At 37.7% G+C, this 24,500-nt stretch overlaps 2 protein-coding genes across 13 annotated transcripts in view; one reads left to right on the forward strand and one right to left on the reverse strand.

Moving 5' to 3' along the window:
• Positions 1-24,500, reverse strand: part of LOC106505750 (uncharacterized) — a 742,696-nt gene that overhangs the window by 647,556 nt on the left and 70,640 nt on the right. The window lies entirely within an intron of this gene.
• KCNMB2 (potassium calcium-activated channel subfamily M regulatory beta subunit 2) overlaps positions 1-24,500 on the forward strand; it is a 313,395-nt gene that overhangs the window by 213,919 nt on the left and 74,976 nt on the right. For all 5 annotated transcript variants that reach the window (XR_014824341.1, XM_084990362.1, XM_084990363.1 and 2 more), the window contains exon 2: positions 11,902-12,024. Coding sequence is in view for 4 of the 5 variants with exons in the window: in XM_084990362.1 (XP_084846488.1) it covers positions 11,969-12,024 (56 nt within the window). In the remaining variant the exon portion in view is untranslated. The remainder of the gene's footprint in view (positions 1-11,901; positions 12,025-24,500) is intronic.

Raw genomic sequence — 24,500 nt, forward strand, 5'->3', positions numbered from 1 at the left:
CCCTGCACACATCCACTGCCTGCAGCCTTCTCTCCTAGATGTTTCATTTGGCATTTTCTTTATCCTCCTCAATCCTTCCTCACTCTTCCCTCAAGTGGGTAATGTTTTTAAATTCTCTTTCCATCACTTTTTCTCCCTTTAATCCAATCAGTCAACAACTTATGACCTTACATTTTCCAAACATTGCCTGAATCTCCTAATTCTCTGTTATCTCTACTTCCTTAGGCTTTTGCTTGGATTATTGCCATAACCAATTAATTTCCTGCTTATCTTTTCATCCTGCTCTAATTTAACCTAAACACTATCTTCAGAATAATATTTCAAATATATAAATATGATCATGATACTTGGGTCCCTTGCTTTAAAAATATGTGATGGATTTCAAAAATTTTAAGTCACTGAGATATTATGTGAAGAACAGATGGATAACATGCAGTTCATGGTGAAGAAATGTTGGCAGGATAATACAGCTGTACTAAAACATCCGGAAAACAATCCAGAGTATAGAACCAAGAGCAATAGCAGAACTCTGAAGATAGATTTCGGTTCAAATTATAAAAACACTTGTCTTTAAATAGAAGTGTCCAAGAATGGGTGGGATTTTCTCCAGAGAAAGTGGATTTTCTTTGCTTGAGACGTTTAATCAATAGTTGGATACCTCCTTGTTTAGAATATTCTAAAGGGATCAGAGCATCAGATAGAGGGGAGAGGAATAACTTCTAAAGGTCCTATGAGTCTCAGATGACTAAGGGCTTAACCTATCAGTTAACAGTAATAACTGATAGTGTTTCTATCAGTTTTTAGAAATAGTGTTTCTAATAATTGATTGTTTTGGTAAATTCTATAAAGCATAGATATTCGTGTCACTAACACTATATTAGGTTGATTTATCATTCCCTCAATAAACCTGTTTATTCAGTGCTATATAAACTCAAGATCTAGTATATACCCTAACATCTGAAACAATCTTTCCTGCCCCATGATTCATGATGGGGGATTTTTAGCCAAATGCCCTCAACTGGCAGATATCTCCAGTTACTGCAGCTGCATTTCCTTATATTTCTTACAGAAATTACTTCAAAGAAGCAATGACCATTTTCCTTCCCTATAATTTGCTTACAATTATTTTCATTCATTGACATGTTCTGAAAGCAGTGTGGCAAGAGTGAGTTTTAAGAACAGCTTTATGTTGACTTTATGTGTCAGTTTAAATCAGGTGAGGAAGTTCAGAAACAGAGAAATGGGTCACTTTTTGACCTTGAGACAACTTGAAGTTTTGAGGTAAATCCATTAAGAGGAGCTCCTTCTATGTGCCAATAATACTATTTTTAAACATTAACATGCTAAGGTATGCCTAATTGCCAACTCAACTGGGTCACCATGCTGTACAGCAGAAAAAATATATATATAAATGATTTTAAAAAAAGCGCTACATGGTCATTAAAATGGAAAGCAGAGAGTCACACAGTGACCCACAAAGATGGAAGACTTGCCTCCAAGTCTGTCACAGTTGTGCCACGAGCTTCTCTTTAATTGTTCCAGGCTCACTCCCCCATCATCAAGCTAAGCAAGTCCCAAATCCTCTCAAAGAAAAGTGGAGACCAGCTTGTTCTCTGTGGTCCTGAACCACCCTTCTCCCTTGGGAACACACTGAGGCCAGTCTTTGAATCTATAAACCTTGATGTTAGAATCTGTACTTGCACTTCACTCTTTGACCTGGATTTGTCCACTGGCTCTGGTCTATCCAGTTAGGATGTCTCCCACCCACCCACCCAACCTGTACATACTCTGCTCACATTAATGAGCCTATTTAATTGCCCATTTCATCTTCTTTGGCTATCAATTTCCTTACATCCTTCATCTTCTTTGGCTATCGATTTCTTCCTCCTCCAATTGCTGCAGGTAGATATTAAAACCCTCATTTTTACAGATAATGAATTTGAGATTCAGAGAGATTAATTAACTTATTCCATGTCACAGAGCAAGAAAGAAATGAAAGTGAGAGGTAAAGGCAATTCCATCTGCCTCCTTGATCCATTTTTGCCTCTTTCCAATTTAGGGATAGACAAGTGGATTGAAAAATAAATAGGATTCCAAATTCTGTCAGTCAATCATCTTCTTAGGTGTTTTTTCTTAGTCCTACGGGTTCTTAGTCCTTAATGTAGAACTCAAGATCTTATATGCAACAAAAGGTAGGAGATGTGAGTTCTTTAATCAAACTCTTCCAAGGTACTTATGTTATTTATCAGGCTCTCTCAGTAACTAAATCATCATCACATCAAGCACTTTCCAGACAATTGTGAAAATTAAAGTTTAAAAGAAGATTAAATATCTAGTTTACTATTTCTTGAGAGTTTTTCAGCATAGAATCCAAGCAGTTTGCACAGGTTTTTCTTCAACACACATCCATCAAAAAAGAACTGGGAGTTCCTGTCATGGCTCAGTGGTTAAGGAATACTACTAAGAACCATGAGTTTGCAGGTTTGATCCCTGGCCTCGCTCAGTGGGTTAAGGATCTGGCATTGCTATGGCTCTGGCATAGGCCGGCAGCTATAGCTCCAATTGGACCCCTAGCCTGGGAACCTCCATGTGCCATGGGTGCAGCCCTAGAAAAGACAAAAAAAAAGAAAAAAGAAAGAAAGAAAGAATCGTTATTCCTGTTGCTGAAGTTCTGGGGTTTCTTCTTTTATCTTTAAGTATAGGCCCTTCTACTAGGTCAAAGAAGGATTTACAACCTAAAATATTTTTTCCTTTGCTTGCCTAGTGCCTTTTGCATTGTGAAAACTTACTTTTACAATTAAAGCCATTTGCCTTTTACCTGCAGCCTTTAAAAGAATCTATCCTAGAAAATAAAAATATGTGAAATCTCAATATTGGCCTATGGCCTAGAATATCTCTGACAGCTCTCCCAGCTTGAAAAAGCCAGTATTCAATGATTTCTATGAATTCTGTCTCAAATCCCTTCCGTGAGAAAAAGTCTTAATTTGGCATTTATATACATTAGGATACGTAAGTATATAAACATTTATTTATATGTATATAAATAAATAGCTGCCAATAATATCAGATTCATTTAATTAAAATTAATTAAATCTTTACAATAAATCTTGAAAGTTGCATTAATATTCCCACCTTAAGGAGACTGAGACTCAGAGAAATTAATTAGTTTGCATCTAATATAATATTGATAGAAAGGGGGCAAAAATGGAGATTGAACTCAATTTTTCTGTTTTCAGAGTTCAAAATTTCTTACCACTATTCCACTTGGCAATGAAAGATATGGATATATCAAAAGAATCTTTGTCTCACTGGCAAAAAGAAAGGGCTGAGAATACTCAGTTCAGGATGCTGGTTTCCTCCAGGAGTAGAATTTTATACATATAATCAGTAGTCAGTTCAGAACACCTTTTGGGGAAGGTGGTAAATAAATCTGGTTACAGTTCACCCAATGACCACCACAGTTGGACAGAGTAGAGCCTAGGAACCATATTTTCTTACCCCAAAAAAAGCTCCCTCACCACTCTTTCAGAGCAAATCTAAAGTTTCCACTATCACAGCACTCTATCACTAACTATCTTTTTGGGATGGAGCAGTGAATGGTTTTAACAACCAGGTTAGAAAAGGGGCTATATGGAAGACAGCAGAAAGAGAGGAGAAAACATGTAGCAGAGCCTGCTGGAATCCTGAGAACAAAATATCTTCCCGTCCAAGATATCCAGCTCCATAGCAATGCCTAGATCTTAGAAATCCTTTTCAAGGATCATTAAGAGCTCCTTCCCTTCCCTCTACTCTGCTATCTTTCCTATGGGCATTACTGAATACTGCATTTAAGAAAATAACAGAATGAGGAGTTCCCGTAGTGGTGCAGTGGAAACGAATCCAACTAGGAACCATGAGGTTGCGGGTTCGAGCCCCGGCCTTGCTCAGCGGGTCAAGGATCCGGCATTGTGTGGTGTAGGTCGCAGATGTGGCTCAGATCTGGCATGGCTGTGGCTGTGGTGTAGGCCGGTGGCTACAGCTCCAATTAGACCCCTAGCCTGGGAACCTCCATATGCCACAGATGCAGCCCTAAAAAGACAGAAAGACAAACAAAACAAAACAAAAAAGAAAAAAAGAAAGAAATCAACAGAATTGGAGCTCCTGTAATGGCTCAGTGGTAATGAGCTCAACTAGTATCCATGAGGATGCAGGTTTGATCCCTGGCCTCACTCGGTGGGTTAAGGATCCAGTGTTGCCGTGAGATGTAGTTGTAGGTCACAGACACAGCTCAGTTCTGGTGTTGCTGTGGCTGTGGTGTAGCTGCAGCTCCCATTCAACCCGTAGCCTGGGAACTTCCATATGCCCCAGGTGCCCTAAAAAAGCATTAAAAAAAAAAGAAGAAAAAAGAAATCAACAGAATGTAAAATAGAAAGAAATTACATCTAACCAGAGACAAATTAGAAGTCAAGTAAGTCATAGGATCAGACCTTGATTGCCATTTTCCAAAGCAGTGCAAAATATAATCTTTCTGATAAAAGGAAACTTATATAGAGTCATCTCTTTTGTTTCCCTTACATTATATATGAGCACTAGGAGGCCTGGAGGCAAAGGCCCCAGTTACAGACTAATCATGGCAGAGCTAGAGCTGTTTCCATGGCTTACCCTTTTCTTCACTCCTTTCTCCAGGAAAAATTAAAGATCATATTTATGACTATCTACTGAATATATTTAACTTGTGAACTTTTATATTCATTCTATTATCTTCCAAGTCTAATATATATTTAACCCATTCCCAAAAGATAGTAATACTTCCATATAATTAACTCCTCCCATACTGTACCTACTTTTCATATATTAACTCACATATATATGTCATATATATTCATATACTAACATAGATACACATATTAACTTCCACATGTTCATGTTATTTATATATAGTATACTGATATATATGACATTATGACAATGTAGTATCATAAAGCATATATCACCACATATATTAACTCAATCTTCACAAAAATTCTATAAGGAATATACCATTATCATTTTCATTTTACAAAATAGCAAACAGAGATGAAACAGTATTAGAAATTTGCCCAAGACCATGTAGATAGTAAGGAGTAAAGCCTGACTGGGGGCCCATCTGTCTATGTTCTTACTGTTATGCTTGACTTTCTTGCCCTTTTCTCACTCCTGCCATTTTTTTCCTATCAACTCTCACTTTCCCTCTCTAGCTTTGATGCGGGGAAGAATGTAGTACTCATAGAAGAAATAAGTGAATGCTGCCACCATCATTTAGCACCTCTTACGTATTTGACATGGATTTTTGCCTGGCAAAAAATGTACAGGTTAAGAGAACATGCATTTTGAAATTAGGGTTGAGCTAAAATTCTGAAATAACTGCTTAATAGTCATGTGCCTCAGACAATTTACTTGCTTTTCTGATTATCAGTATCCTCTCTCCTGGTAAACAGAGTCCTAAGGGTTACTGCCAATGAGCTAAGTCACTAGCAGGTGAAAAGACAGTTACACTATTTAACTTGAGCTGTGTCTTCCTGAAGCAGAAATCAAACAAAAACACATCACAATTACATGAACAACAGGTGGCCCACATGTGTGACAGAAGTCACTAAGCAATTTCCATACCCATCTCCAGCCAGAGAAGTCCAAAAGTGGTCAACTCTGTTACTGAAAAGCAGCTTGCAATAAAAATTCAGAGAATCATTCTTATTTGATACTTCTCCAAGAGGCTATCGTGTTCAGTGATACATTTACCTCTACAAGTGAGGAGCAAAGGGAATGATTCACTCAGTCTTTTGGGCATCAAGCAGGGGAGAAAGGCCTTATATTCCTGTTATGAGACATATTATCAAGGGACCTCAGTGACAATGGGCTAGTCTTCCAAACGGTAATATTTAAGGGGTGTACAGAGAAACAGGAACCCAACAAAGAAAAGGAATGCGTAGCTACAAAGTGAGAAAATGAACCAACAGAGCACTGTCCTGTAAGTCAAGGTTGTAAAGCATTTTTAGAGAAAGGAAATAACCAAAAATACCAAATTCAGCAAGGTGAGGATTTCCCGCCGTGGAGCACTGGGACGCAAGTTAGATCTCTGCCCAAGCAGAGTAAATTAAGGATCCAGCATTGCCACAGCTGCAGTGGAGGTTGCAACTGCAGCTGGGATCTGATCCCTGGTCTGGGAACTCCATATGTCATATGGGAAGCCAAAATAGGAAAGAAAAAAAAAATTTAGCAAAATGTGAATAAGGTGTGGAAAGACAAGAAGCTATTGGACATACCCACTGGGAAATCATAGCACCCTTAGAAAGAATACCTATGAAAGAAAGAGAGAGAAAGAAAGAGCAGCTGTGAAACAACACAAATGTCAATTTGTTATTCTGATTCGACTGTCAATTCAGAAGCAGAAATGAGTGGCTTGGGAGCTTGCAGCACCCAGTACAGCACCTGCCACATAGAACACACATAAATGTTGTCAAATGGACATCCAAATGAATTAATTAAAACAAGGCATAGTAGTTCATTTTGTAAGAAAACGTCTCAAAGTCTTTTAAAAATGCCCTTAATAAGAAGTACCAATGTTTTCTAAATTAAATCACTAGGTCTAAAATTATCACCATACATTTGGCTTCTCCCGCCAAAGGCCCTGGAGCCAAAACAACTCAGTTCCTACTGAGAACATATAATTTGCCGTCTGCAAAAGATTAAGTCTCATACATTAGAAGCACTCTTAGATCTCCATGCTTAGAGTGACCTTTTAAGTTGCTGCTGTGATGTCATTAGTGTTACAGTTTTACACAAGATTAGACATGTAATTAGGTGTTAAATAGTTCCGCTGGCTCCTGCTTGCTGTTTAATAAAGCAGAGTTCATTAAGAGTATCCCATATGCATAGCTCAAGGCCACTGACACTAGAAAACTGCATCCACTTTGCTCTTTCCCTGCCTGGTATGCCACCTGTCCTTGTTGCTATCACCTCAAGGCCTGACAGGAAGTGAAAAGCCACTGCACAGAGAAGCACTCACAAAACTCCAGCTGAAGCTTCTAGAAGCAGGTGGAGTCCGCATAAAGAGCTGAAGTGAAACCAGAACCCAAGAACTTTGGCTGCACATCAGAATTAACTGGGAAGCTTTTAAAAAAATTCTGATGCCAGGGACCACAACCTAGAGATTCTTATTGGTCTGGCTTGAGATCTAGGTGCCAGGATATTTTAAAATTCCACCTGATTCTACTGTCCAGTCAGTGTCAGGGGTACCACATTTATGCTCCTCTCACTCAGCATGGGTATCAAGGTACATGAGGAAGTACTTCAGATCTCATTATCTCAGTATCTCGGAAAACTGTTTTTCTTCTGCCAGTAACCCATAAAAATAAAAAAAAAAAAACAATAGTCTCTATGTACAAGTACAAAGCACCTTAATTGTTTTTTTTTTACAAAAAAGATAAAATCCAATTCATTTGTTTTTAAAATTATTAACAGAAGGAAAAAGAACTAAACAAATGTGCCTTGATTTACTTCAGGTACTTTTGCAACTATTCACTCATTAATCTTCCAAGCAAAGCCAGAAAGGCATTATTATTATTCCCATTTTTACAACTGGGGAAACTTAGATGCAGAGATGCTAAACTGATTTGTCCAAAGTCACACAGTTTGTAGGTGGTGATGCCAGGAGGCAATCAATTAGGACCCATCTGACTTTCCTGCTCACATCTTCATTAGATCATGCTGCCCTTTCTAGAGAAAACCTTATTGAGTGATAACTCAGCAAGCAATAGAAACTTTCTGTCCATGTCAAGAAAAGAGAAAGTGGCAGCAAGACAATCAGGAAAAGCAAAGAGAGGAGGTAGCAAGTGGGAAGAAGGATGACATCCTCGCATCTGGAGGACCTGGGAGAATACAATACAACAGCTACATCCAGCAGTAGTGAGTCATAACACAGGAGGCCAACATGAGTACCTGTGGTCCTGTTACCTAGCAAGTGCTCACTCCCCAAAGTGCACAGAAGTCAATACAATGGCACCAGCTTTGGGGAAATGAAAGAGCCTTATTCTGAGGTTGACCAGCCAGAAAACAGGAGGCAAGGCTCTCATATATGTCTCCCAGATCCAGGGATCAAGGTGAAATGCAAAGGATTAGGGGAATTTCAAACTCGGTAACTGATTGGCTAGTCTTAAATTAGTCTATATAAACTATTGATGCTGCTGGAAGCCAGATTTTCCTTATCGAAGCTCACTTTGTAAAGGGCTCTGGTGCAACCTTCATATTTGAGCTTCACAGACTTAAGATGCTTGGTCCAAGGGTTATACTGGAGACATGGGTTCCTGTCCTGCACATGCACCATGTCATGTCTATAAAATAACTCCACATTTTAATCAAAAACCTATTTTAAGGGAACAAAACCAGTTTAAGCTTGTCAATGTTTTATGCGCTATTAAAGTCTTGCTTTCCAATAATAGATACTTAGATAATCAAGGCAGGCAGCAAACATAACCAGTGTGTCACTGTGTATCCTGCCTGCATTATGCCATAAAGATGCAGCCCTGCCCTGGAAGCCAACAGGGGCAGATTTTCATACAACCAGGATCAACTGCCTTGCTCTAACAGAAGTGAGTATCAAGAATGGGAGCAGAGTTGAGGAAGCTATTTGTGTGGGTCAGAAAAGTCTTCACAGAAAACTTTTGTCATCTGAGATGGCCTCAGAAACAGAGGAACTCATTCACTAGGCAAGGAATGGAGGCAGAGGGAAAGTGTAAACTGAGTCAGAGAGGTAGAAACCCTCTGAGGTGTGTGTGCTTGAGAAATGGAGAGGGGCCCTTTATCAATTCCTAAGACAAACAAACTGCTACATTCTCCCTGACTCTGGCTTTCTTTCGAGGTCTAGATTACGTCTTTTAGGGTATATAGTTTTCAGACCATACTCATCTGCAATCATATAGTCATGGCTCTGCCAGGTTCACCCCAGTTTCTAGGTCATTTATGATGGGATTAGATCCAGGTTTCCTCCCCCTGCCTAAGTCCTGTGCATCCACTAACACAGATCTCTTTTTCATGCTAGAATTCCAAATTACATTATATAAAGTGCTTTTTTGTCTCTATATCACTTTCTAATAACAATTCAAATGAGATATCCTTTGTCTTATAAAGTGAGTAAAGTTGAGGTAATTACTTAAGGAGTTCATGAGGGCTGCATCTGAGCTGAAAGAACCACCAAACCAGCTCCCATTAACATCTGGGTGTTTCTTTGAAGCCTGAAACTTTTTCAACCTCCATGGAACCATTATACTATTGTCCTTAAAGCAGACACTCCCTTTCATTTTAATTTACAACAAACTTAGCATGTTTTAAATAACAGTTTGTCTTTGCGAAAGAAAAATGGGGTGGAGAAACTCCAAATCCACTTTTTAGAATAAGCGGTCAATAAGGAGTCATTAAGTCCTTTTCAACAATCTTTAGATAGTTAATTAGAATAAGTCTATCTTTCATCTCTCCCTTTCTGTATCATCTTCAAACAACAGAACAAGGGTACAAAACTGAACTAATGACACACAGTCTGAAAAGTATCCTAAGTGTATTAAAATCACCACAGCCCCTTTCACTCTGAATGATTTCAAAGCATTTTTAATATGGATGATGTGTCTGTTAAATGCTAGCTAATAACCAGTAACAGGACAGGAGCTCAGCAATGTGTTGCTTCACCTAAACGCAAAGTGTGCCACTTTTCTTTGTCTGCTCCAACTCAACCCTTGGAGTGACTAAAGCATTAAGAAGATCCCACCAGAATAAATGCTGAAATAGCTTCCTGAAAGTTTAAGCCAATTCTTATTTTTATGAAGTAGTTCACTCAGCTTACATTAAAATTATTATTTCCTGAAAGCTGACTTGTTTTAATAACAAATTTAATCCCTATTCTATATTATGTGTTTTTTAAAGATGTTCAAAAGGGAACGTAAATAACTTTAAATATCCCAGATCCAAGTCATTTAAAGAGCTAGTAGATTCAACTTCTAAATCTTTTTGAAACTGTCTAGGGCATCCATTCAAGTGTATTCTTTTATTCCTGCCATTCATCCTGGGAGGCCAAGGATGGGAATATGACTTTTTGCATCTATACTGGAATCACCTTCCACTGTCTCTGTTCTTTCTATATCTGATGCTGACCCAGGGGTTACAGAAGGAGATCTCTTCCCAGACCTATTTCCAGAAAGTCAGTATACAATGACTTTAAAATATGCTTCCACTCATTATTCAATTTACTGAGTCACAAAATTTTGGAGCTAAGAGAAATCTCAGAGGTCATCAATTTCAAACTTTCCATGTTACAAATTAAAAAAACTACACTGCAACAAATGGAATATGATGGAAGATAATGTGAGAAAAAGAATGTGTGGGTCACTTTGCTGTACAGCAGAAACTGACAGAACACTGGAAATCAACTATAATGGAAAATCAACTGTAACGGAAAAAAATAAAATCTTTTAAAAAAAATCTTTTAAAAAAAATAAATAAAATCTTTAAAAAAAAAAAAAAAAAAAAAAACACCTAAACCCTAGGAAATACAAGTGACTTTTTCAAAGCCACACTGCTAGTCAGTTTAAAAAAAAGGGTGGAGGGGAGAGGGTGATAACCAACCACTGAGCACATGCTCTGAGCCCTACCTAACTGCTTAGTGTTTCCTGCAACATCAGCATCACTGAGAGCTTGTTAGAAATGCAGAATTTTGGGCCCCTTCCCCAGACTCACTAAATCAGAATCTCCCTGGTCACAAGATTCCCAAGTAATTCCTATACTCACTGGGAATCACTGGGCTAGACCATAACGTGTCTTTCTCCAGAAAGCATGAGAATTGGAAACAAGCAGACCTGGCTCTGAGCAAAGGGCTCAATCTCCTAGAAACATCATTTGTAATCTGGAAATAACTGCATCATCTACTTTGCAGGGTTTTCATAATATAAGCATAACATAGATATAGGCATATAAGTTTCATGATCTATACATAGATAATATATGCAAATTGCCTGGCCTGTAATATCTAATATATAGCAGTTAATATTATTTCCAATCTCAGGCTCGCCATTAATATTGTTCTCAACCAAAAGGAAAACCATGAGTGACTGCATATCCATGAAAAAATCAGCTTCTTTCCTTTGTTCCATTTGTTAAATGTCATTTTAATTTTCATATGTGATTAAGACTTCCATGCTATTTCATATTTCTAACTTCAAGATGAAAGAACTAATCCCCAAGTCAACTCATAACCAAAAGAACACAACAGTCTCCTAACATCTTAACTCTGGATACTATAAATCTAGCCACTGGGAGCCAGAAAATACCTGCCACCACTGCTGCTGTGATTTTCTCAGAGACTCAACAGCCAAGGGATGAACCCACAGCTTTGGCAACAGTAGAACACATTGAAACAGTGATCTTTCATCACCAGCATGTCAAATCTGTCAACATCAAGAAAAACAGTTTGAAGAGGAACAGAGAAATAGCATTTTAGTATCCAAACCCAAACCAAAATGTTGGGAAAATATAGAATACAAAACTGTACCAAAATTATATTTGTAGAGAAACCTTTTGAAGGGAATACGATAGTAACATCAATTAGAAAACTGTTTCCCTAAGGTGGTGATTAGCAATGCATTGGAAACAGCTCAGAGGCTTTAAAAAAAAAAAAAAAAATGAATGTGCATTTCTGAGGGAGGGACCCAGGCTTCTGTGTTTTTTAAAAAATTCCCAGTTGATTTTACTGCGCAGCCAGGCTTGAGAACACTGCCCTACAGCAACAGAAACCTGGTCTTATTTAAGATGGTCAATCCACTGAGAGTCATAAGTTGCTGTTGATACAGAGTTCCCCAAACTTTAAGTAATGGATTTAACTTCAGTATGTACCTTTTCTAGGTCTTTTCGCCATTCCTCCAGGTCTTCCACCATAAGGAAAGGAGCCCCTGGACCAACATCCTCTAAGATGTTTATATGGACTAGTGGCCGGACCTCTTCAACTTACAGACACGATGAGAAAAGGTAAATCACTGGGACTCCAGGGGCTTTTCAGAATCATTTAACCTGACTACCCAGAGGGATGCCAACAGGAAAGCGTTAGGCAACTGAGTTTTATATTTTGCAAGTATTAACTGGGTGGGCTCTACATTGAGGGAATAGGGTTTCAGACACTGGTCTTCCTCCTCCTTGCACTCTCCATGCTCACTCCAACCACCTAATTTTGCAAAGGCTATTCTCTGACAGAAATGCCCTTTGCCCATGCACATACATTTGCACTGTTCACTTAGCTAATTCCATCTCTGCCTTTAGACATCCATTCAGTCAGAACTTCCCACCATCCTCTTGACCAGCACAGAATTTGTGTTTTACTCTCCTTTGAATTTTCACCACCTACCACTGTATCTGGCACATAGTAAATGCTCAATAAATACTGAACTGAAATGATTAAAATTATATTTCAAGGCACTGGACATATGACAAGGAAGCAAAAACTACAAGAGAATGAAAACAGGTTAGACAAGCCCATGGAACCCTCTCACATCTTGGAAGAATAGTCTGGGGTTGAAGAGAAATTAGAGAATAAAAAAAAAAAAGAGTAAAGGGAAAATGCAATGTCAATGAAAGACAAAATGACAATTATGCAGCTCAACCCAGCCCTCCAACTTGGGAGTAAACGCTTTCATAAAATTTTCTGGCCATTTAAAAATATTGGCTTCTTTCTTTTTTGTCTTCTGCATCTCTATCTTATTGATATGATACTATTAATGGGTTTGGTGAGTTTATTTATTTTATTTTATTTTATTTTTGTTGCTTTTTTAGGGCTGCACCTGTGGCATATGAAAGTTCCCAGGCTAGGAGTCGAAACACAGCTACAGGTGCCAGCCTATGCCAGAGCCACAGAAGTATGGGATACAAGCCACATCTGCAACCTAGACCACAGCTCACAGCAAAGCCAGATCCTTGACCCACTGAACAAGGCCAGGGATCAAACCTGCATCGGATGTTAGGTTCATTTCCGAGGCACCACAACAGGAACTACTGGTAAAGCTAAATTTTAAACACATCAACATCAACATACTGAAACTTAACCAAGGCTCACCTGCCTGAAGAATCTGATAGAAATCAGGATTGATAAATGGTGTTGGGCATTAAGAAGAAGAACCTGAGAGAGGTTTACTTCAATATAAGTTTTGAGAGCTGATACTTCTATTCTTCCTTTTAAAAATCTGTATTTCTGTACAGATAAGTCCTTTGAAAAATTCTGAAAGCAAAATTATTCTTCATGATAATTATATATTACAGCAAAAATCTGGGAGCAATTTTAATATTTACTATAGAAAATCTGTTAAATTATGGAAGGTGATATATCACAATTTGAAAATATTTTGGCATAATATTAACTGACAAGTTGAAAAACTGCATACAAACTATAATTTCAGCCATAAAAATATATTTGTATGTAGGAAAAAGCCTGTAAAGAAAAGCATGTTTTTTTATTCCTCCATTTTCCAAATGCTTTATAATGAATATTATCTTAATCGTGGAAAAATAATATGAAGTTTAAGTAAAATTTCAGCTCAGAGAACAACTACTGTTTGATCAAAGTCTTGGTGCTCATCATGACCCAAACAGATCAAGTGAAGATTTACACTATCTTTTTTCATCTCTAGGTTTTCACATGCTTTTTTTCAATGCTTAATCAAAGTTATTTTTCACGTGCATTCAAGCAACTAAGTCGAATCATCTTTCAGCAAGATCTTTAATATGACTGAAATTTTAAAATTCCACATTTTGTAAATTTCCTCATTTCTTAAAACAAAAAAAAAAGTCATTACCAGTAAGGGTGCAGAACAGCAGAGCTTTTGCTGCCCTACAGAAATATTTTCACTGCAGATGAAGTATGACGTATTTGTTTCACCTTCTATTTATTCTCATTGAGTAATTTAACTGAACCACTTTGTTGTACAGCAGGAATTATCACAACATCGTAAATCAACTAACTACATACACTTCAATAAAACTTAAAAAAGAGAAAAAATAAAATTCAAATGTAAAATTTGAAATAGATCAATAAAAGCAAATTTACAGTGAATATTCACAACTCTGGGGGCATGTGATAAAGACACTGATGTGGGTGTCATACTTGAATGAGAGATAACCAAGTTGATTGGAGTAAATAAACACTATCTTTATAACAAAAAAAAAAAAACCTCTTCAGGTGCATTAAAAAAATCAATTTTAATTACTTAAATGTATTTTAATCACTGAACCTGGTAACTTCATGAATAAAGAATGAGAACACTTTAAAATATATATATATATATATATAAAACAAAAGTAATAACATTCTAGAGTCAATTACTGTGTATTTCATGCTTTCATAAACAATTCTCTTCTAATTTATAAGATAGGGATTATTATGCCCATTTTACAAATGGGTAGGTAGCTGAGGCCTACAGAGTTTGAATAACTTTCAAGGGTCCAACAACTAGCCAGTAACTGAATCAAGATTTAAACCCAATTTTGTATTCTCTCCCTTGCACAGACCCTTTTAAAACATGAGACATTTGGAGCAACAGTGAACAGCCAAGTGCACAAGGGGAAAACTGTTAAAATAGAGTTGAAAGCTGTATATCAAAAGGGGTATTAAATATAGAATATGATACACTGGCAATATTTGTGGGGTTAAAAGGAATGAATAATTAGCTTCATATTCTGTACCAGTAAGATTTTGTAAAACTCTTAAATTACTACTTTCATGCTTTTATCTTCAAAAGTATGATGTCATGCTTGATTTTAAATAATTAAAATACTGACTACAAGGAAATCATTTTTTTTAAGTAAATCATTTTCAGCAAGCTTATTTATGGGATGGGGATGCCAAGTCTTATGAAATCAATTTGCATGACTTTGGCCTACAAAGTCAAAGACAAACGGAAAGACAGCCAACAAAAACAGCAATAGGATCTGCCACTAAGCCAATATCCTTGGTCTGATGTTGGTTCATTAGTGTCTCTTTCTTGACCACATCTCCATCTTCACTGCCTAATTCAGACTCTTAGAGGACAAGACTCAGATTTTAAAACTGACTTTAAACAGCATCTATTGTTCTTCTTAAGATGCTCTTGACAGCAGTAATCATGTTGATAAGGATGGTAATCATGGCTGATAATAAATCTAGATAATTAAGATCCTCAAGTTAATTATTTGGAAATAAATTAACTAGGTTTCCTGGAATAATTACCCAAACTGCTGGTAATTGTTTCACCCTTAGCTTCTTATTCTGCAAACCTGGCCCCTGTGTGTCCAGCTTCTCCAGCTGTGTTTCCCAACCATCCCAAAAGCCAGGCAGCCAAAAACACTTGGCTCCACTCCACAATGCCTATTCTGACACCAGAGTCAACTTTGTCAGGGTACTGGCTTTCCTGGGATTCCTCAAGAGATGGAACATCAGGAAACAAGCTACAGGCAGCGCAACTAAGTGGAAGGAAAAGTTCACCGAACATTTTGAAACCTCATTTTTATGGCTGGAGGGAAGTTGAAGTCCATTTTACATTTTGTTCATTATTTCAGTTCAAAACCAGTCCTTTTTCTGATCATCTGTTCTATGCAAAACTCTAGTTTCTATCCTTATCCTCCATTCCACAGGCCCAGAGAAGGAACAGCTTTTCTTCTCTGAACAGACTTCTTTCTTAGGTGAACCAAGGCTAATTTCTAAATTGCAGGAGTCAAAATAAAACAACAGCAACAATAACTAGTTTAAAAATTAAAGAGAGAGGTTATTGGACAAGGACATTACAACTGAGTGTTTATCAAATATTCCTTGGATTGCTTTTATTATTGAATTGATACAAAGAAACATTTATTAAATGCTCATGTACAGAGAATCATGAAATAATAAACATCTGAGTTCCCTTCATTAAGCTTAAAAAATAAAGCAAGCAGAATTTTTGAAGCCCATGAGGATGCTTCTCTAATAGCACCCTCTCCCTATCCCAGCCCCGATCCAGAGATAACTACCTTCCTGTTTACTATTCCCTTGCTCTTCTTGAGTTTGTCACATCTGAATGCTTAAACACCACACTGTTTATTTCTGAATGTTTGGAGACTTTGTATAAGTGGAATCATAGCATATGAATTATTCTGCAACTCCCTTTTTTCACCAAACATAGTCTCATGATTTATCAGTGCTGATGTGAGGAGGTGTAGCTCATTTTCTCTGCTGTGCTGCCGCGTAGTATGCCATTAAATGAATATACCACCATTTACTCATCTTAGTCTACTGCTAATGGACACTGGCATTATTTCCAGTTCTTTTTGTACTGACAGTGCTGCTAGAATACTTCTTGTTGATGTCTCCTTATACATGTGTACAAGAATTTCTTGGGATATATACCTAGCTTGGGAATGATTGGTTCAAAGGTATGCATGGCTTTTATCTCACCAGGCAATGCCATTGCTTTCCAAAGCAGCTATAGATGTGATTCTATTGCTCTAGAGGTTTGGGGGTTTTAGTTTTCATCCATCCCGAGGGCACTGTGCTTTCAATTCACATTTTTTAGATTAGTAATGAGATCAAGTTTACTTCCCTAGTCCTTTCCCCTGAAGTGCCTGTTCCAGTAGAAAATGTGCGGCCCATTTTTCTATTGGATTTTTGTCTTTTTTTATTGACATATGAATTCTTTATAAAAATCCCTAGTTGTTTCTACTTTTTTTTTTTTTTCTTTTTAGGGCCACACCCATGGTAAATGGAGGTTCCCATACTAGGGGTGGAATCAGAGCTATAGCCGTCAGCCTATGCTACAGCCATAGAAACGACCTATCCGAGCCGTGTCTGTGACCTACACCACAGCTCATGGCAATGAGGGATCCTTAACCTGCTGAGCGAGGCCAGGGATTGAACCCACATCCTCACGGATTCTAGTCAGATTCATTTCCGCTGACCCACGACAGGAACTCCTAATTTTAATACAAGACAGAATGGTAACTACTGGGTTGAAAAAAAAAGAGAGAACTAGAAGATTAAGTAAAAGAAGTATGTTCAAACCAGAGGGAAAGTATAAAGAGGTGGAAATTGTGAGGAAGGATGGGAGAGTACATGAATGATAAGTCCCAGGAGAAGGGAAAGAGAAGGAGGAGAGAAAAAAAAATAACAGAGACTTCCTTTTCTGACAGTATAGTAGACCAAATACTCAGACCAACCCTCCCGCAGCAACAATTTTAAATGCTGTATAAGCTATTAAAAACTTTTATAAAATCTCTATTAGTCCTTGGTCTGTTTATTGTGTGCAAATAGCTTCTCCCAATTTACTTGTGTTTTCATTTCCTTTATAATGTCTTTTCATAATCATGTTTTTAATTTTAATGTGTCATCAGCAGTTTTTTGAATACTTCAAAATCCCTTCCAACCCCAAGTTAAGGGTTTACTCAGGCGCAGTTTTCTTAATATTTTGTAGGTTTGCCTTTCACAACTAAGTCCTTAATCATCTGAGGTTGACTTTTGTGTATGGTGTGAACTAGGCACCCATTTTTTTTTTCTGTATGGATAACCAGTTGCCTAGCACCTTTTGTTAGACAGCTTATCCCTTCCCAATGTCTGAAAGTACACATGTACCATATTGTAAGTTTCCATGTATGTATGGATATGTTTCTGGATCTCTATTCTGGTCATTTTGTCTCAAACATCACATTTGAGCTTAAACCTTTGTCATTCTAATGCATCTGATATCTGGTACAAAAGTTGAACACTTTATTCTTTTGTAGTCAAGAGTGTATGTGCTATCCTTAGATGTCTGCACTCCCATATAAATTTTATTTTTATTTTTTTGTCTTTTTTAGGGCCACACCAGCAGTATATGGAGTCCCAGGTTAGGGGCTGAATCGGAGCTGGAGCCGCCGGCCTATGCCACAGCCACAGCAACGTGAGATGTGAGCTGCATGTGCAACCTACACCACAGCTCACAGCAACACCGGATCCTTAACCCACTGAGCAAGACCAGGGATCGAACCTGCAACGTCATGGTTCCTAGTCGGATTCGTTTCCACTGCGCCACAACAGGAACTCCCCATGTAAATTTTAGAATTGGTTTGTCCAGTCATGCCTACCCCACTTCTCCAAAAAACTATTGTGGTTTTTATTGGAATTTTATGAAAGCTATTCATTTGTGGTAAATTTACATCTTTATGTCACCAAGTCTTTCTCTGAATATGATTCTCTAAATGATTTGTATAATATAGGCAGAACTCTCCTATAAATAATTAGAGCCTGGTACTTCCATTGTGAGGATATTTTAAACTTATGATTCCTTTTTTTAGTGATTTAGAACTATTAAAATTTTCTAGTTATTTCAAAGCAGTGTAAATAATCCATGCATTTGTAAGAATCTGCTATATGTTTAGGTAAATTATACAAAGTTTTTAAATGTCTTGCTATAAAGTTGTTTTTAACACCCTCTATTATCTTTCTAATCTAGTCTGTATCTAAACTTATGATTTTTAAATTCATGATATTTGAGTCTTCTCTAGATTTTCTTAATCAGTCTCATCAGAGGCTTATCCATTTCATTAGTCTTCACAAAGTTAACCTTTGATTTCACTGATTCTGTAATACAGTTCATCTTTCATTTATTTCTACTCATGCTTATTTCCTTCCTTATGCTTTAACATTATTAACCTTTTTATAACTCCCTATGTTGGATGCCTAGCACATTAATTTTCAGGCTTTTATCTAATCTAAAATAAATATTGAAGATTACAGTGCTATGTATTATTTTAGCCATATCCCATTGGTTGCTCTATAGTGTTTTTCTTATCACTCAGTCCTAAATGTAGGAGTTCTATGATGTCTTAGTCTATCACCCATGAGTTCTTTGGAACTACATTTTTACTACCATATTTAGAGTTATTCTAGCTATTTTTTTGTTAATTATTTCTACCCTTGTTGCAGGAGAGCCAAATAAGGTGGTCAATATATAGGGAGTATTTCTCAAGGCTTTTTAACTTATAAGGATACCCTAACTTATCTGAATGATTCCTGTAATTTTTCTTTATTCCCTCTATATTTTTCTCTAAATACTGTTTACCAAATTTAATATGTTAACAGATTAGGTAAAAAGAAATAAGGATTAGAAATTAAATATAATTGGGAAATTGATCTGATAAGTTAAATGAAGGACTGAAAAGAATTAACTCCTACTTTTGTTTCCATGATTTTACTCTCATCATCATTCTCTTATCCATAAAATGATATTATAAGACTTCCTATGAATTAATAAGTTGACAATAATAATATTAGGTTCATAGATAAAACTCATGTTAATGAATATATTAAGCATGACTATCATTTGTTCCCAAAAGTACATTTCTCCCAAAGGAATGCATGCTTTAAAAGAGCGAAAACAGAATTAAACTAATTAAGTCAGACCATATAAATATACACCTCCTAGCTCAAAGGAAAACCATGAAATCTGGAACTAACAGAAAATGAGGACATACATACAGAGAAGCACATCTCAAAAATATAGGAGAGTTTGGTGGGCAGAAGGGAGAACAATGGCTGCTTTAATCAGTGCCACTCCCAGCTCTGCACATCTCTCAGATAACAGGGTGAGTGTTCCTGGGAAACAAATAGGGAACAACTCTGCCTATTTAGCCAAGTTGGCATTCAACAATCCATTGCCCCATAGATTCACCTCGTAGAATCTAACCGAAGGCACTTTTCCTTCAGTCCTCACCGCTGGAAAAGCTTGAAGTTTTCCCAGAAGGAATACTAAAATGTTCGTGTCAGAGTGCAATGGGCACTGATAGGAAGAGTGAAGCCAGGAGTCTGCTCTAGCCATGGTTCACTGATTTATTTGGTTGCACTTGGCCATCGAGCCTCCCTATGCTGCCTTACAACCTAAGCATATTGAAGCCATTTCTAGCTCACATAAAAGGAACATTCTTTCTGAGCCTAATAAACGCAAGAGACTGAGACTGCAAAGGTGACTGAAGTCTGGCTCTAACTCTTGAGCAACTCAATATTCACTGGGCCAGAGAGAGATAAATATAAATATCCAGTATTTTAAGTATTATGGTTATTACGGCTGGGTTTCTGAAGGGCCACCCCCAAGTTACGGAAGATATACATAATTCTTTATTCATACCTTCCCCCTTTCTCTTTCCTACTCCTGCCAGTGCCCCTCATCTCTCTGACAGCTTCAGGACCCTTTGCAGACCTATCTTCTTGGCCTCTCTGAGTTCTAGTACCCTTAACTGACTTTTGTTTCTCTGACTACCTAGAGAGTCTCATTAAAACCCAGAGTGTTCATGGTTATTTTGGGTCACAAATGAGGCCCAGATCTACATCTCTTCTCCTATACACTGCTTTTTTTTCAACCTCTTTTTATCTAACACGTGAAATGCTGGGAAAGTTTCAGAGTCAGTCTCTTAGCCTCCAGGTACAAACCATTCCATACAACCACCAACACTAACATGAGTAATCTTTCTAAAGTACAAACTTAATTAAATCACTTTATGGCTTAAATTCTTTTAGTGGCTTCTCTAACTTCAGAAGACATACAAGACCTTTTATCTCTGATCCCTGCCTACCTAACCAGCTCACTACCTGCTGTCCCTCACCCACTGGACCCTGGACTCCAATCACACTCAGCTACCCTAGTCTCTCCCTTTCTGTCTGGATACCCTTCCTCTTACCAATTGTTTGCTCATTGGAGATTCAATACAGTCTATTACTGGACCCCTTAACTATCACCTCTTAAACCAGGCTATGGCCTACTTGGTTTAACGAAACATAAATTAAAATCACAGTCATGTGGAGTCCCCGTTGTGGCTCAGTGGTAACGAACCCAACTAATATCCATGAGGACATGGGTTCAATCCCCAGCCCCACTCAGTGGGTTAAGGACCCAGCACTGCCTTGAGCTATGGTGTAGGTCACAGATGAGGCTTGGATCTGGCATTTCTATGGGTGTGGTGTAGGCCAGCAGCTGCAGCTCTGATTAGATCCTTAGCCTGAGAATTTCCACATGCCATAAAATAAAAAAAAAAAAAAAAATCACAGCCATGCTCATAAATCACAGTCCTGAGTCAAATCACCAATCCACTGAATGCCCAGTTCAAGGAACGCTCAATACAGTGATAGCCAACTTGCCAAACACTAACCCATTTGTCAGTTAACCTTTTTGGTGAATTTATCAAATTGAGTTATGTACTAAAAACTATATAATCATTGTAGCCCTCATAGTTCTATGGGTTAGTAGGTACCAAAAAGGCTATAGTAGACCTAGATTTGGGGTATTCAGACTCTTTTTCTCTGTCTCTCAGTCTCTGAAGCCATTATCCTTCTGTCTCTCTGCCCCTGTCTTTCCATCCCTATGTGCCAGACACCCTCTGCCTCTAGTCTCCCCTACTCTCTGGCCTTCCTCCAACCCAGCCATGTCCTACTGCTCTCTCTCAGTTCCTTGGTTTCCTCTCTTCTATGCCCCTAGGTTCTGCCCTCTAGGATCAGCTAGTCAGACTGCATTGTGCTGATTCTATTGTTAACTTTCTCCCAGCAAAGGGTCCCACGATTTTTATCTAGATCCCTCCTGTTCCAGTAATAGGACAAAAGCAGAGACATATTAAACATCTTGTTATAAGGACAAAATAAAACTGTTCAAATAAAACCTCACAGAAATTGCAAAAAGCTGTAAAAATCCCCATCCAAAATCAATTACCATAATCATAAATGGTTGAAACAAATTCTGGTTAACTGATAAAACTGCCAAATCTATCAAAGTAGTCATAGTATGAAATTTGCCACAAGAATCTCAGTGATGCTAAAATATTAGCAAAACAGTAAATGCCTTTAAAGAGGACTTGAAAAAAATCAGTATAAACTTAAAAGGCTCCCTTATGAAATGCTAACTTTTTGTTACATCTATTAGAAGAATGTATTCATATATATATTCAAAAAGATCTATGAATATATTCATAAGAATATATTTACAGAGACTAAGCCTCCCTAGGAAACCTACTTAGCTTTAAAAAAAAAAAAATCAAACAGATCTTAAAATACTGCTAAAAATGATACATTCATAAGAATATACTTTATAATTGAATGTATTTTTAAAATATCATCTTAAAATATTCATAAGAAATACAGTCATATTAATTTACTATACTTAAGACAAACCTCCTTAAAATAAGTCTTTGTTAAATCTGTAAAGTGGGAAAATTATTCATTTAGCAAAATGATTCTCAATAAATTGGCAAATTGGCTAATCTTGGTGCCATCAGCCTTTCAGCAACTTGTCCTTTAGCAAACTGGCCCCCAGCATACTGACTTGCTTACTTTTTGTACTCCTCCAAGAGTCTCATTACAATGCATTGTAATGACTGATATCTCACCCAGCCACTCAGGACATGTCTTATTCACTTTGTATTCCCCAGAACTTGGCACCATTTGTTTCAAGTCTTATGAAGACTTAAAAAGGCTGACAAATGAGTAAATAAATTAATTAATAAATGACATTTACCCTGCCTTAACCTGAATAGTTTTCTTCTTGTAGCCTAAGTATCAAGGGAATCTGAATTTTAACGGGTGAAGCCCAAGAAGAAAATTTTTTTCTTGCACATTTCACTCTTCACATCCATGTTTGTATATGCAGAGCCTCATAAATAATTTACTTCTGAACCACAGGACTAATATCAAAAACTTAATAAACTATCCAAATATAGAGGTTGAAATAAAACTGCACTGTGTTGACTATTACTTGGAGTAAAAATAAACCATTTTTGGACAATTAAAATTTTATGCAAAACATTGTTCTTGGATTTGCCTTGTAGTTTTTTTAATAACTCAGATTCTCCAAAAGGATTTGGGCAGAATGCTCCCTACATGGGTACATATGTACTATTTGTTATTGTCAACATGTATAAATGTTGATTTGTATCCACCATATTGATCCATGGTTCACCATGAACCATGAAGTCATGACTTCTCTAAAAGAGCTTAAGCATACTGCCTTGCAGGACATGACAAAACTAGATCTGCTTCGAAATTACAAATCCAAATTCCTGCTCTATATCTACTGTTAAGTATCCCCCATATTCAAAACTGAATTTGTAGTCATTACCCTCCTGAGAGTTCTACTTCAGTGAACTACACTAGCCTTCATTCCCTTATTTCTCCTCCCACCCCATTTTAATTAGATTCACAAAGAACAAAGAGCCAAAGGGAGATGAACTATCACTCTGTTAGTAGTGGCACTTTAACCCCCAAAGTATAAGGCTTCCTAGTATGAAGGATGATGTTAGGTCTGAGACCCAAAATACAGCATCACACTCCCCCCTGGCTTTGAAGACAACACAGCCTGGAAGGGGCGCCCCACTAACCCACTTTGTCTCAGGCTGTGGACACTCCTTTCCCCAACTAGCTCACTACTTGGAGACAGGAAAGCCAAGGCACACCAGGCCTGAACAAAAGCAAGTCCAAAAGGATGGGGGGAAAATTGTGCCACACATGACAGTGACCTTTAAACTCACCTAAAAGGTAAACAGGGTCCCTAACTGTCAGGCTCTGGCCTATCTCACCAGTTTAGTCACTCCTCACCTGAGCTCAAGACACTATGTTTCTAGGGGAGGGAGGCTACGAATGCTGCCTCTCCATTCTTTACCAGGGCATGAAAATCCCCCCTTTGGAACCTTGAAGAGTAGGGACATGAGGACCTCTGCTTTGACACTCTCTATCATTTCCTCAGTCATCCAAGCCAAGTTCATGGGCATAAATCTAAACCACATCCTTTTTCTCATTTCCTCATCATCTCCTATGTTCTATCAATCATCAAATCCTGGTTTTATCTTCTAGATATTTCTCTATACATCATTCTTTCCATCTATCCTACCTCGATCCTAGATCCATCCCTCATCATCCTTTGCCAACACTGCAGGAACAATCCCCTAATTGTTCTTCCTGAGTAAGTCTGGTTCCATATTTAACCTAATCTCCACCTGCAGCCAGAGAGATCATTCTGAAACTCAGTTCTGATCACATCATCCTCTGCCAGCTTCCCATTAAGTACAGGATAAAGGCCAAGCTCCTTAAATGACTTACAAAACTCTTCATACCCTATTACCTTTCCAAACTCATTTGCCCCATTTCCCATCCCACACTCATCCTGGTAATAGTAAAATCTGTAGTTCCTAACAGTCATGCTGTGGTTGCAAATCTCCGTCCTTTGTTTATGTGATTCCTTCTGTCTGAAATGTCCTTGATGTCCTGTCTCATTTGGTTAACTCTGATTCAACCATAAAGATTCTGTTTAAGCCATTTCTCCTTGAGGAAGCCTTCCCTGACCTCAATCCTTGCTCTGTCTTTCTCCCTCAGGCTGGGAAAATTACTCTTCTCTACTCATTCCATGAATGGCTCCACATTGAACTTACCACCCTATGTTGATAATTCTTCTGATGCAGGTCTTCCTATTGGGGGGAGGGGGATTATTCCTAGTGATTAGAGG

The sequence above is a fragment of the Sus scrofa genome, chromosome 13 (assembly GCF_054392235.1).
Source record: "Sus scrofa isolate SSC_HxYL_T2T_F1_AM1 chromosome 13, Sscrofa_HxYL_maternal_Yorkshire_Landrace_v2.0, whole genome shotgun sequence".
In the NCBI taxonomy this organism is placed as follows: domain Eukaryota; kingdom Metazoa; phylum Chordata; class Mammalia; order Artiodactyla; family Suidae; genus Sus; species Sus scrofa.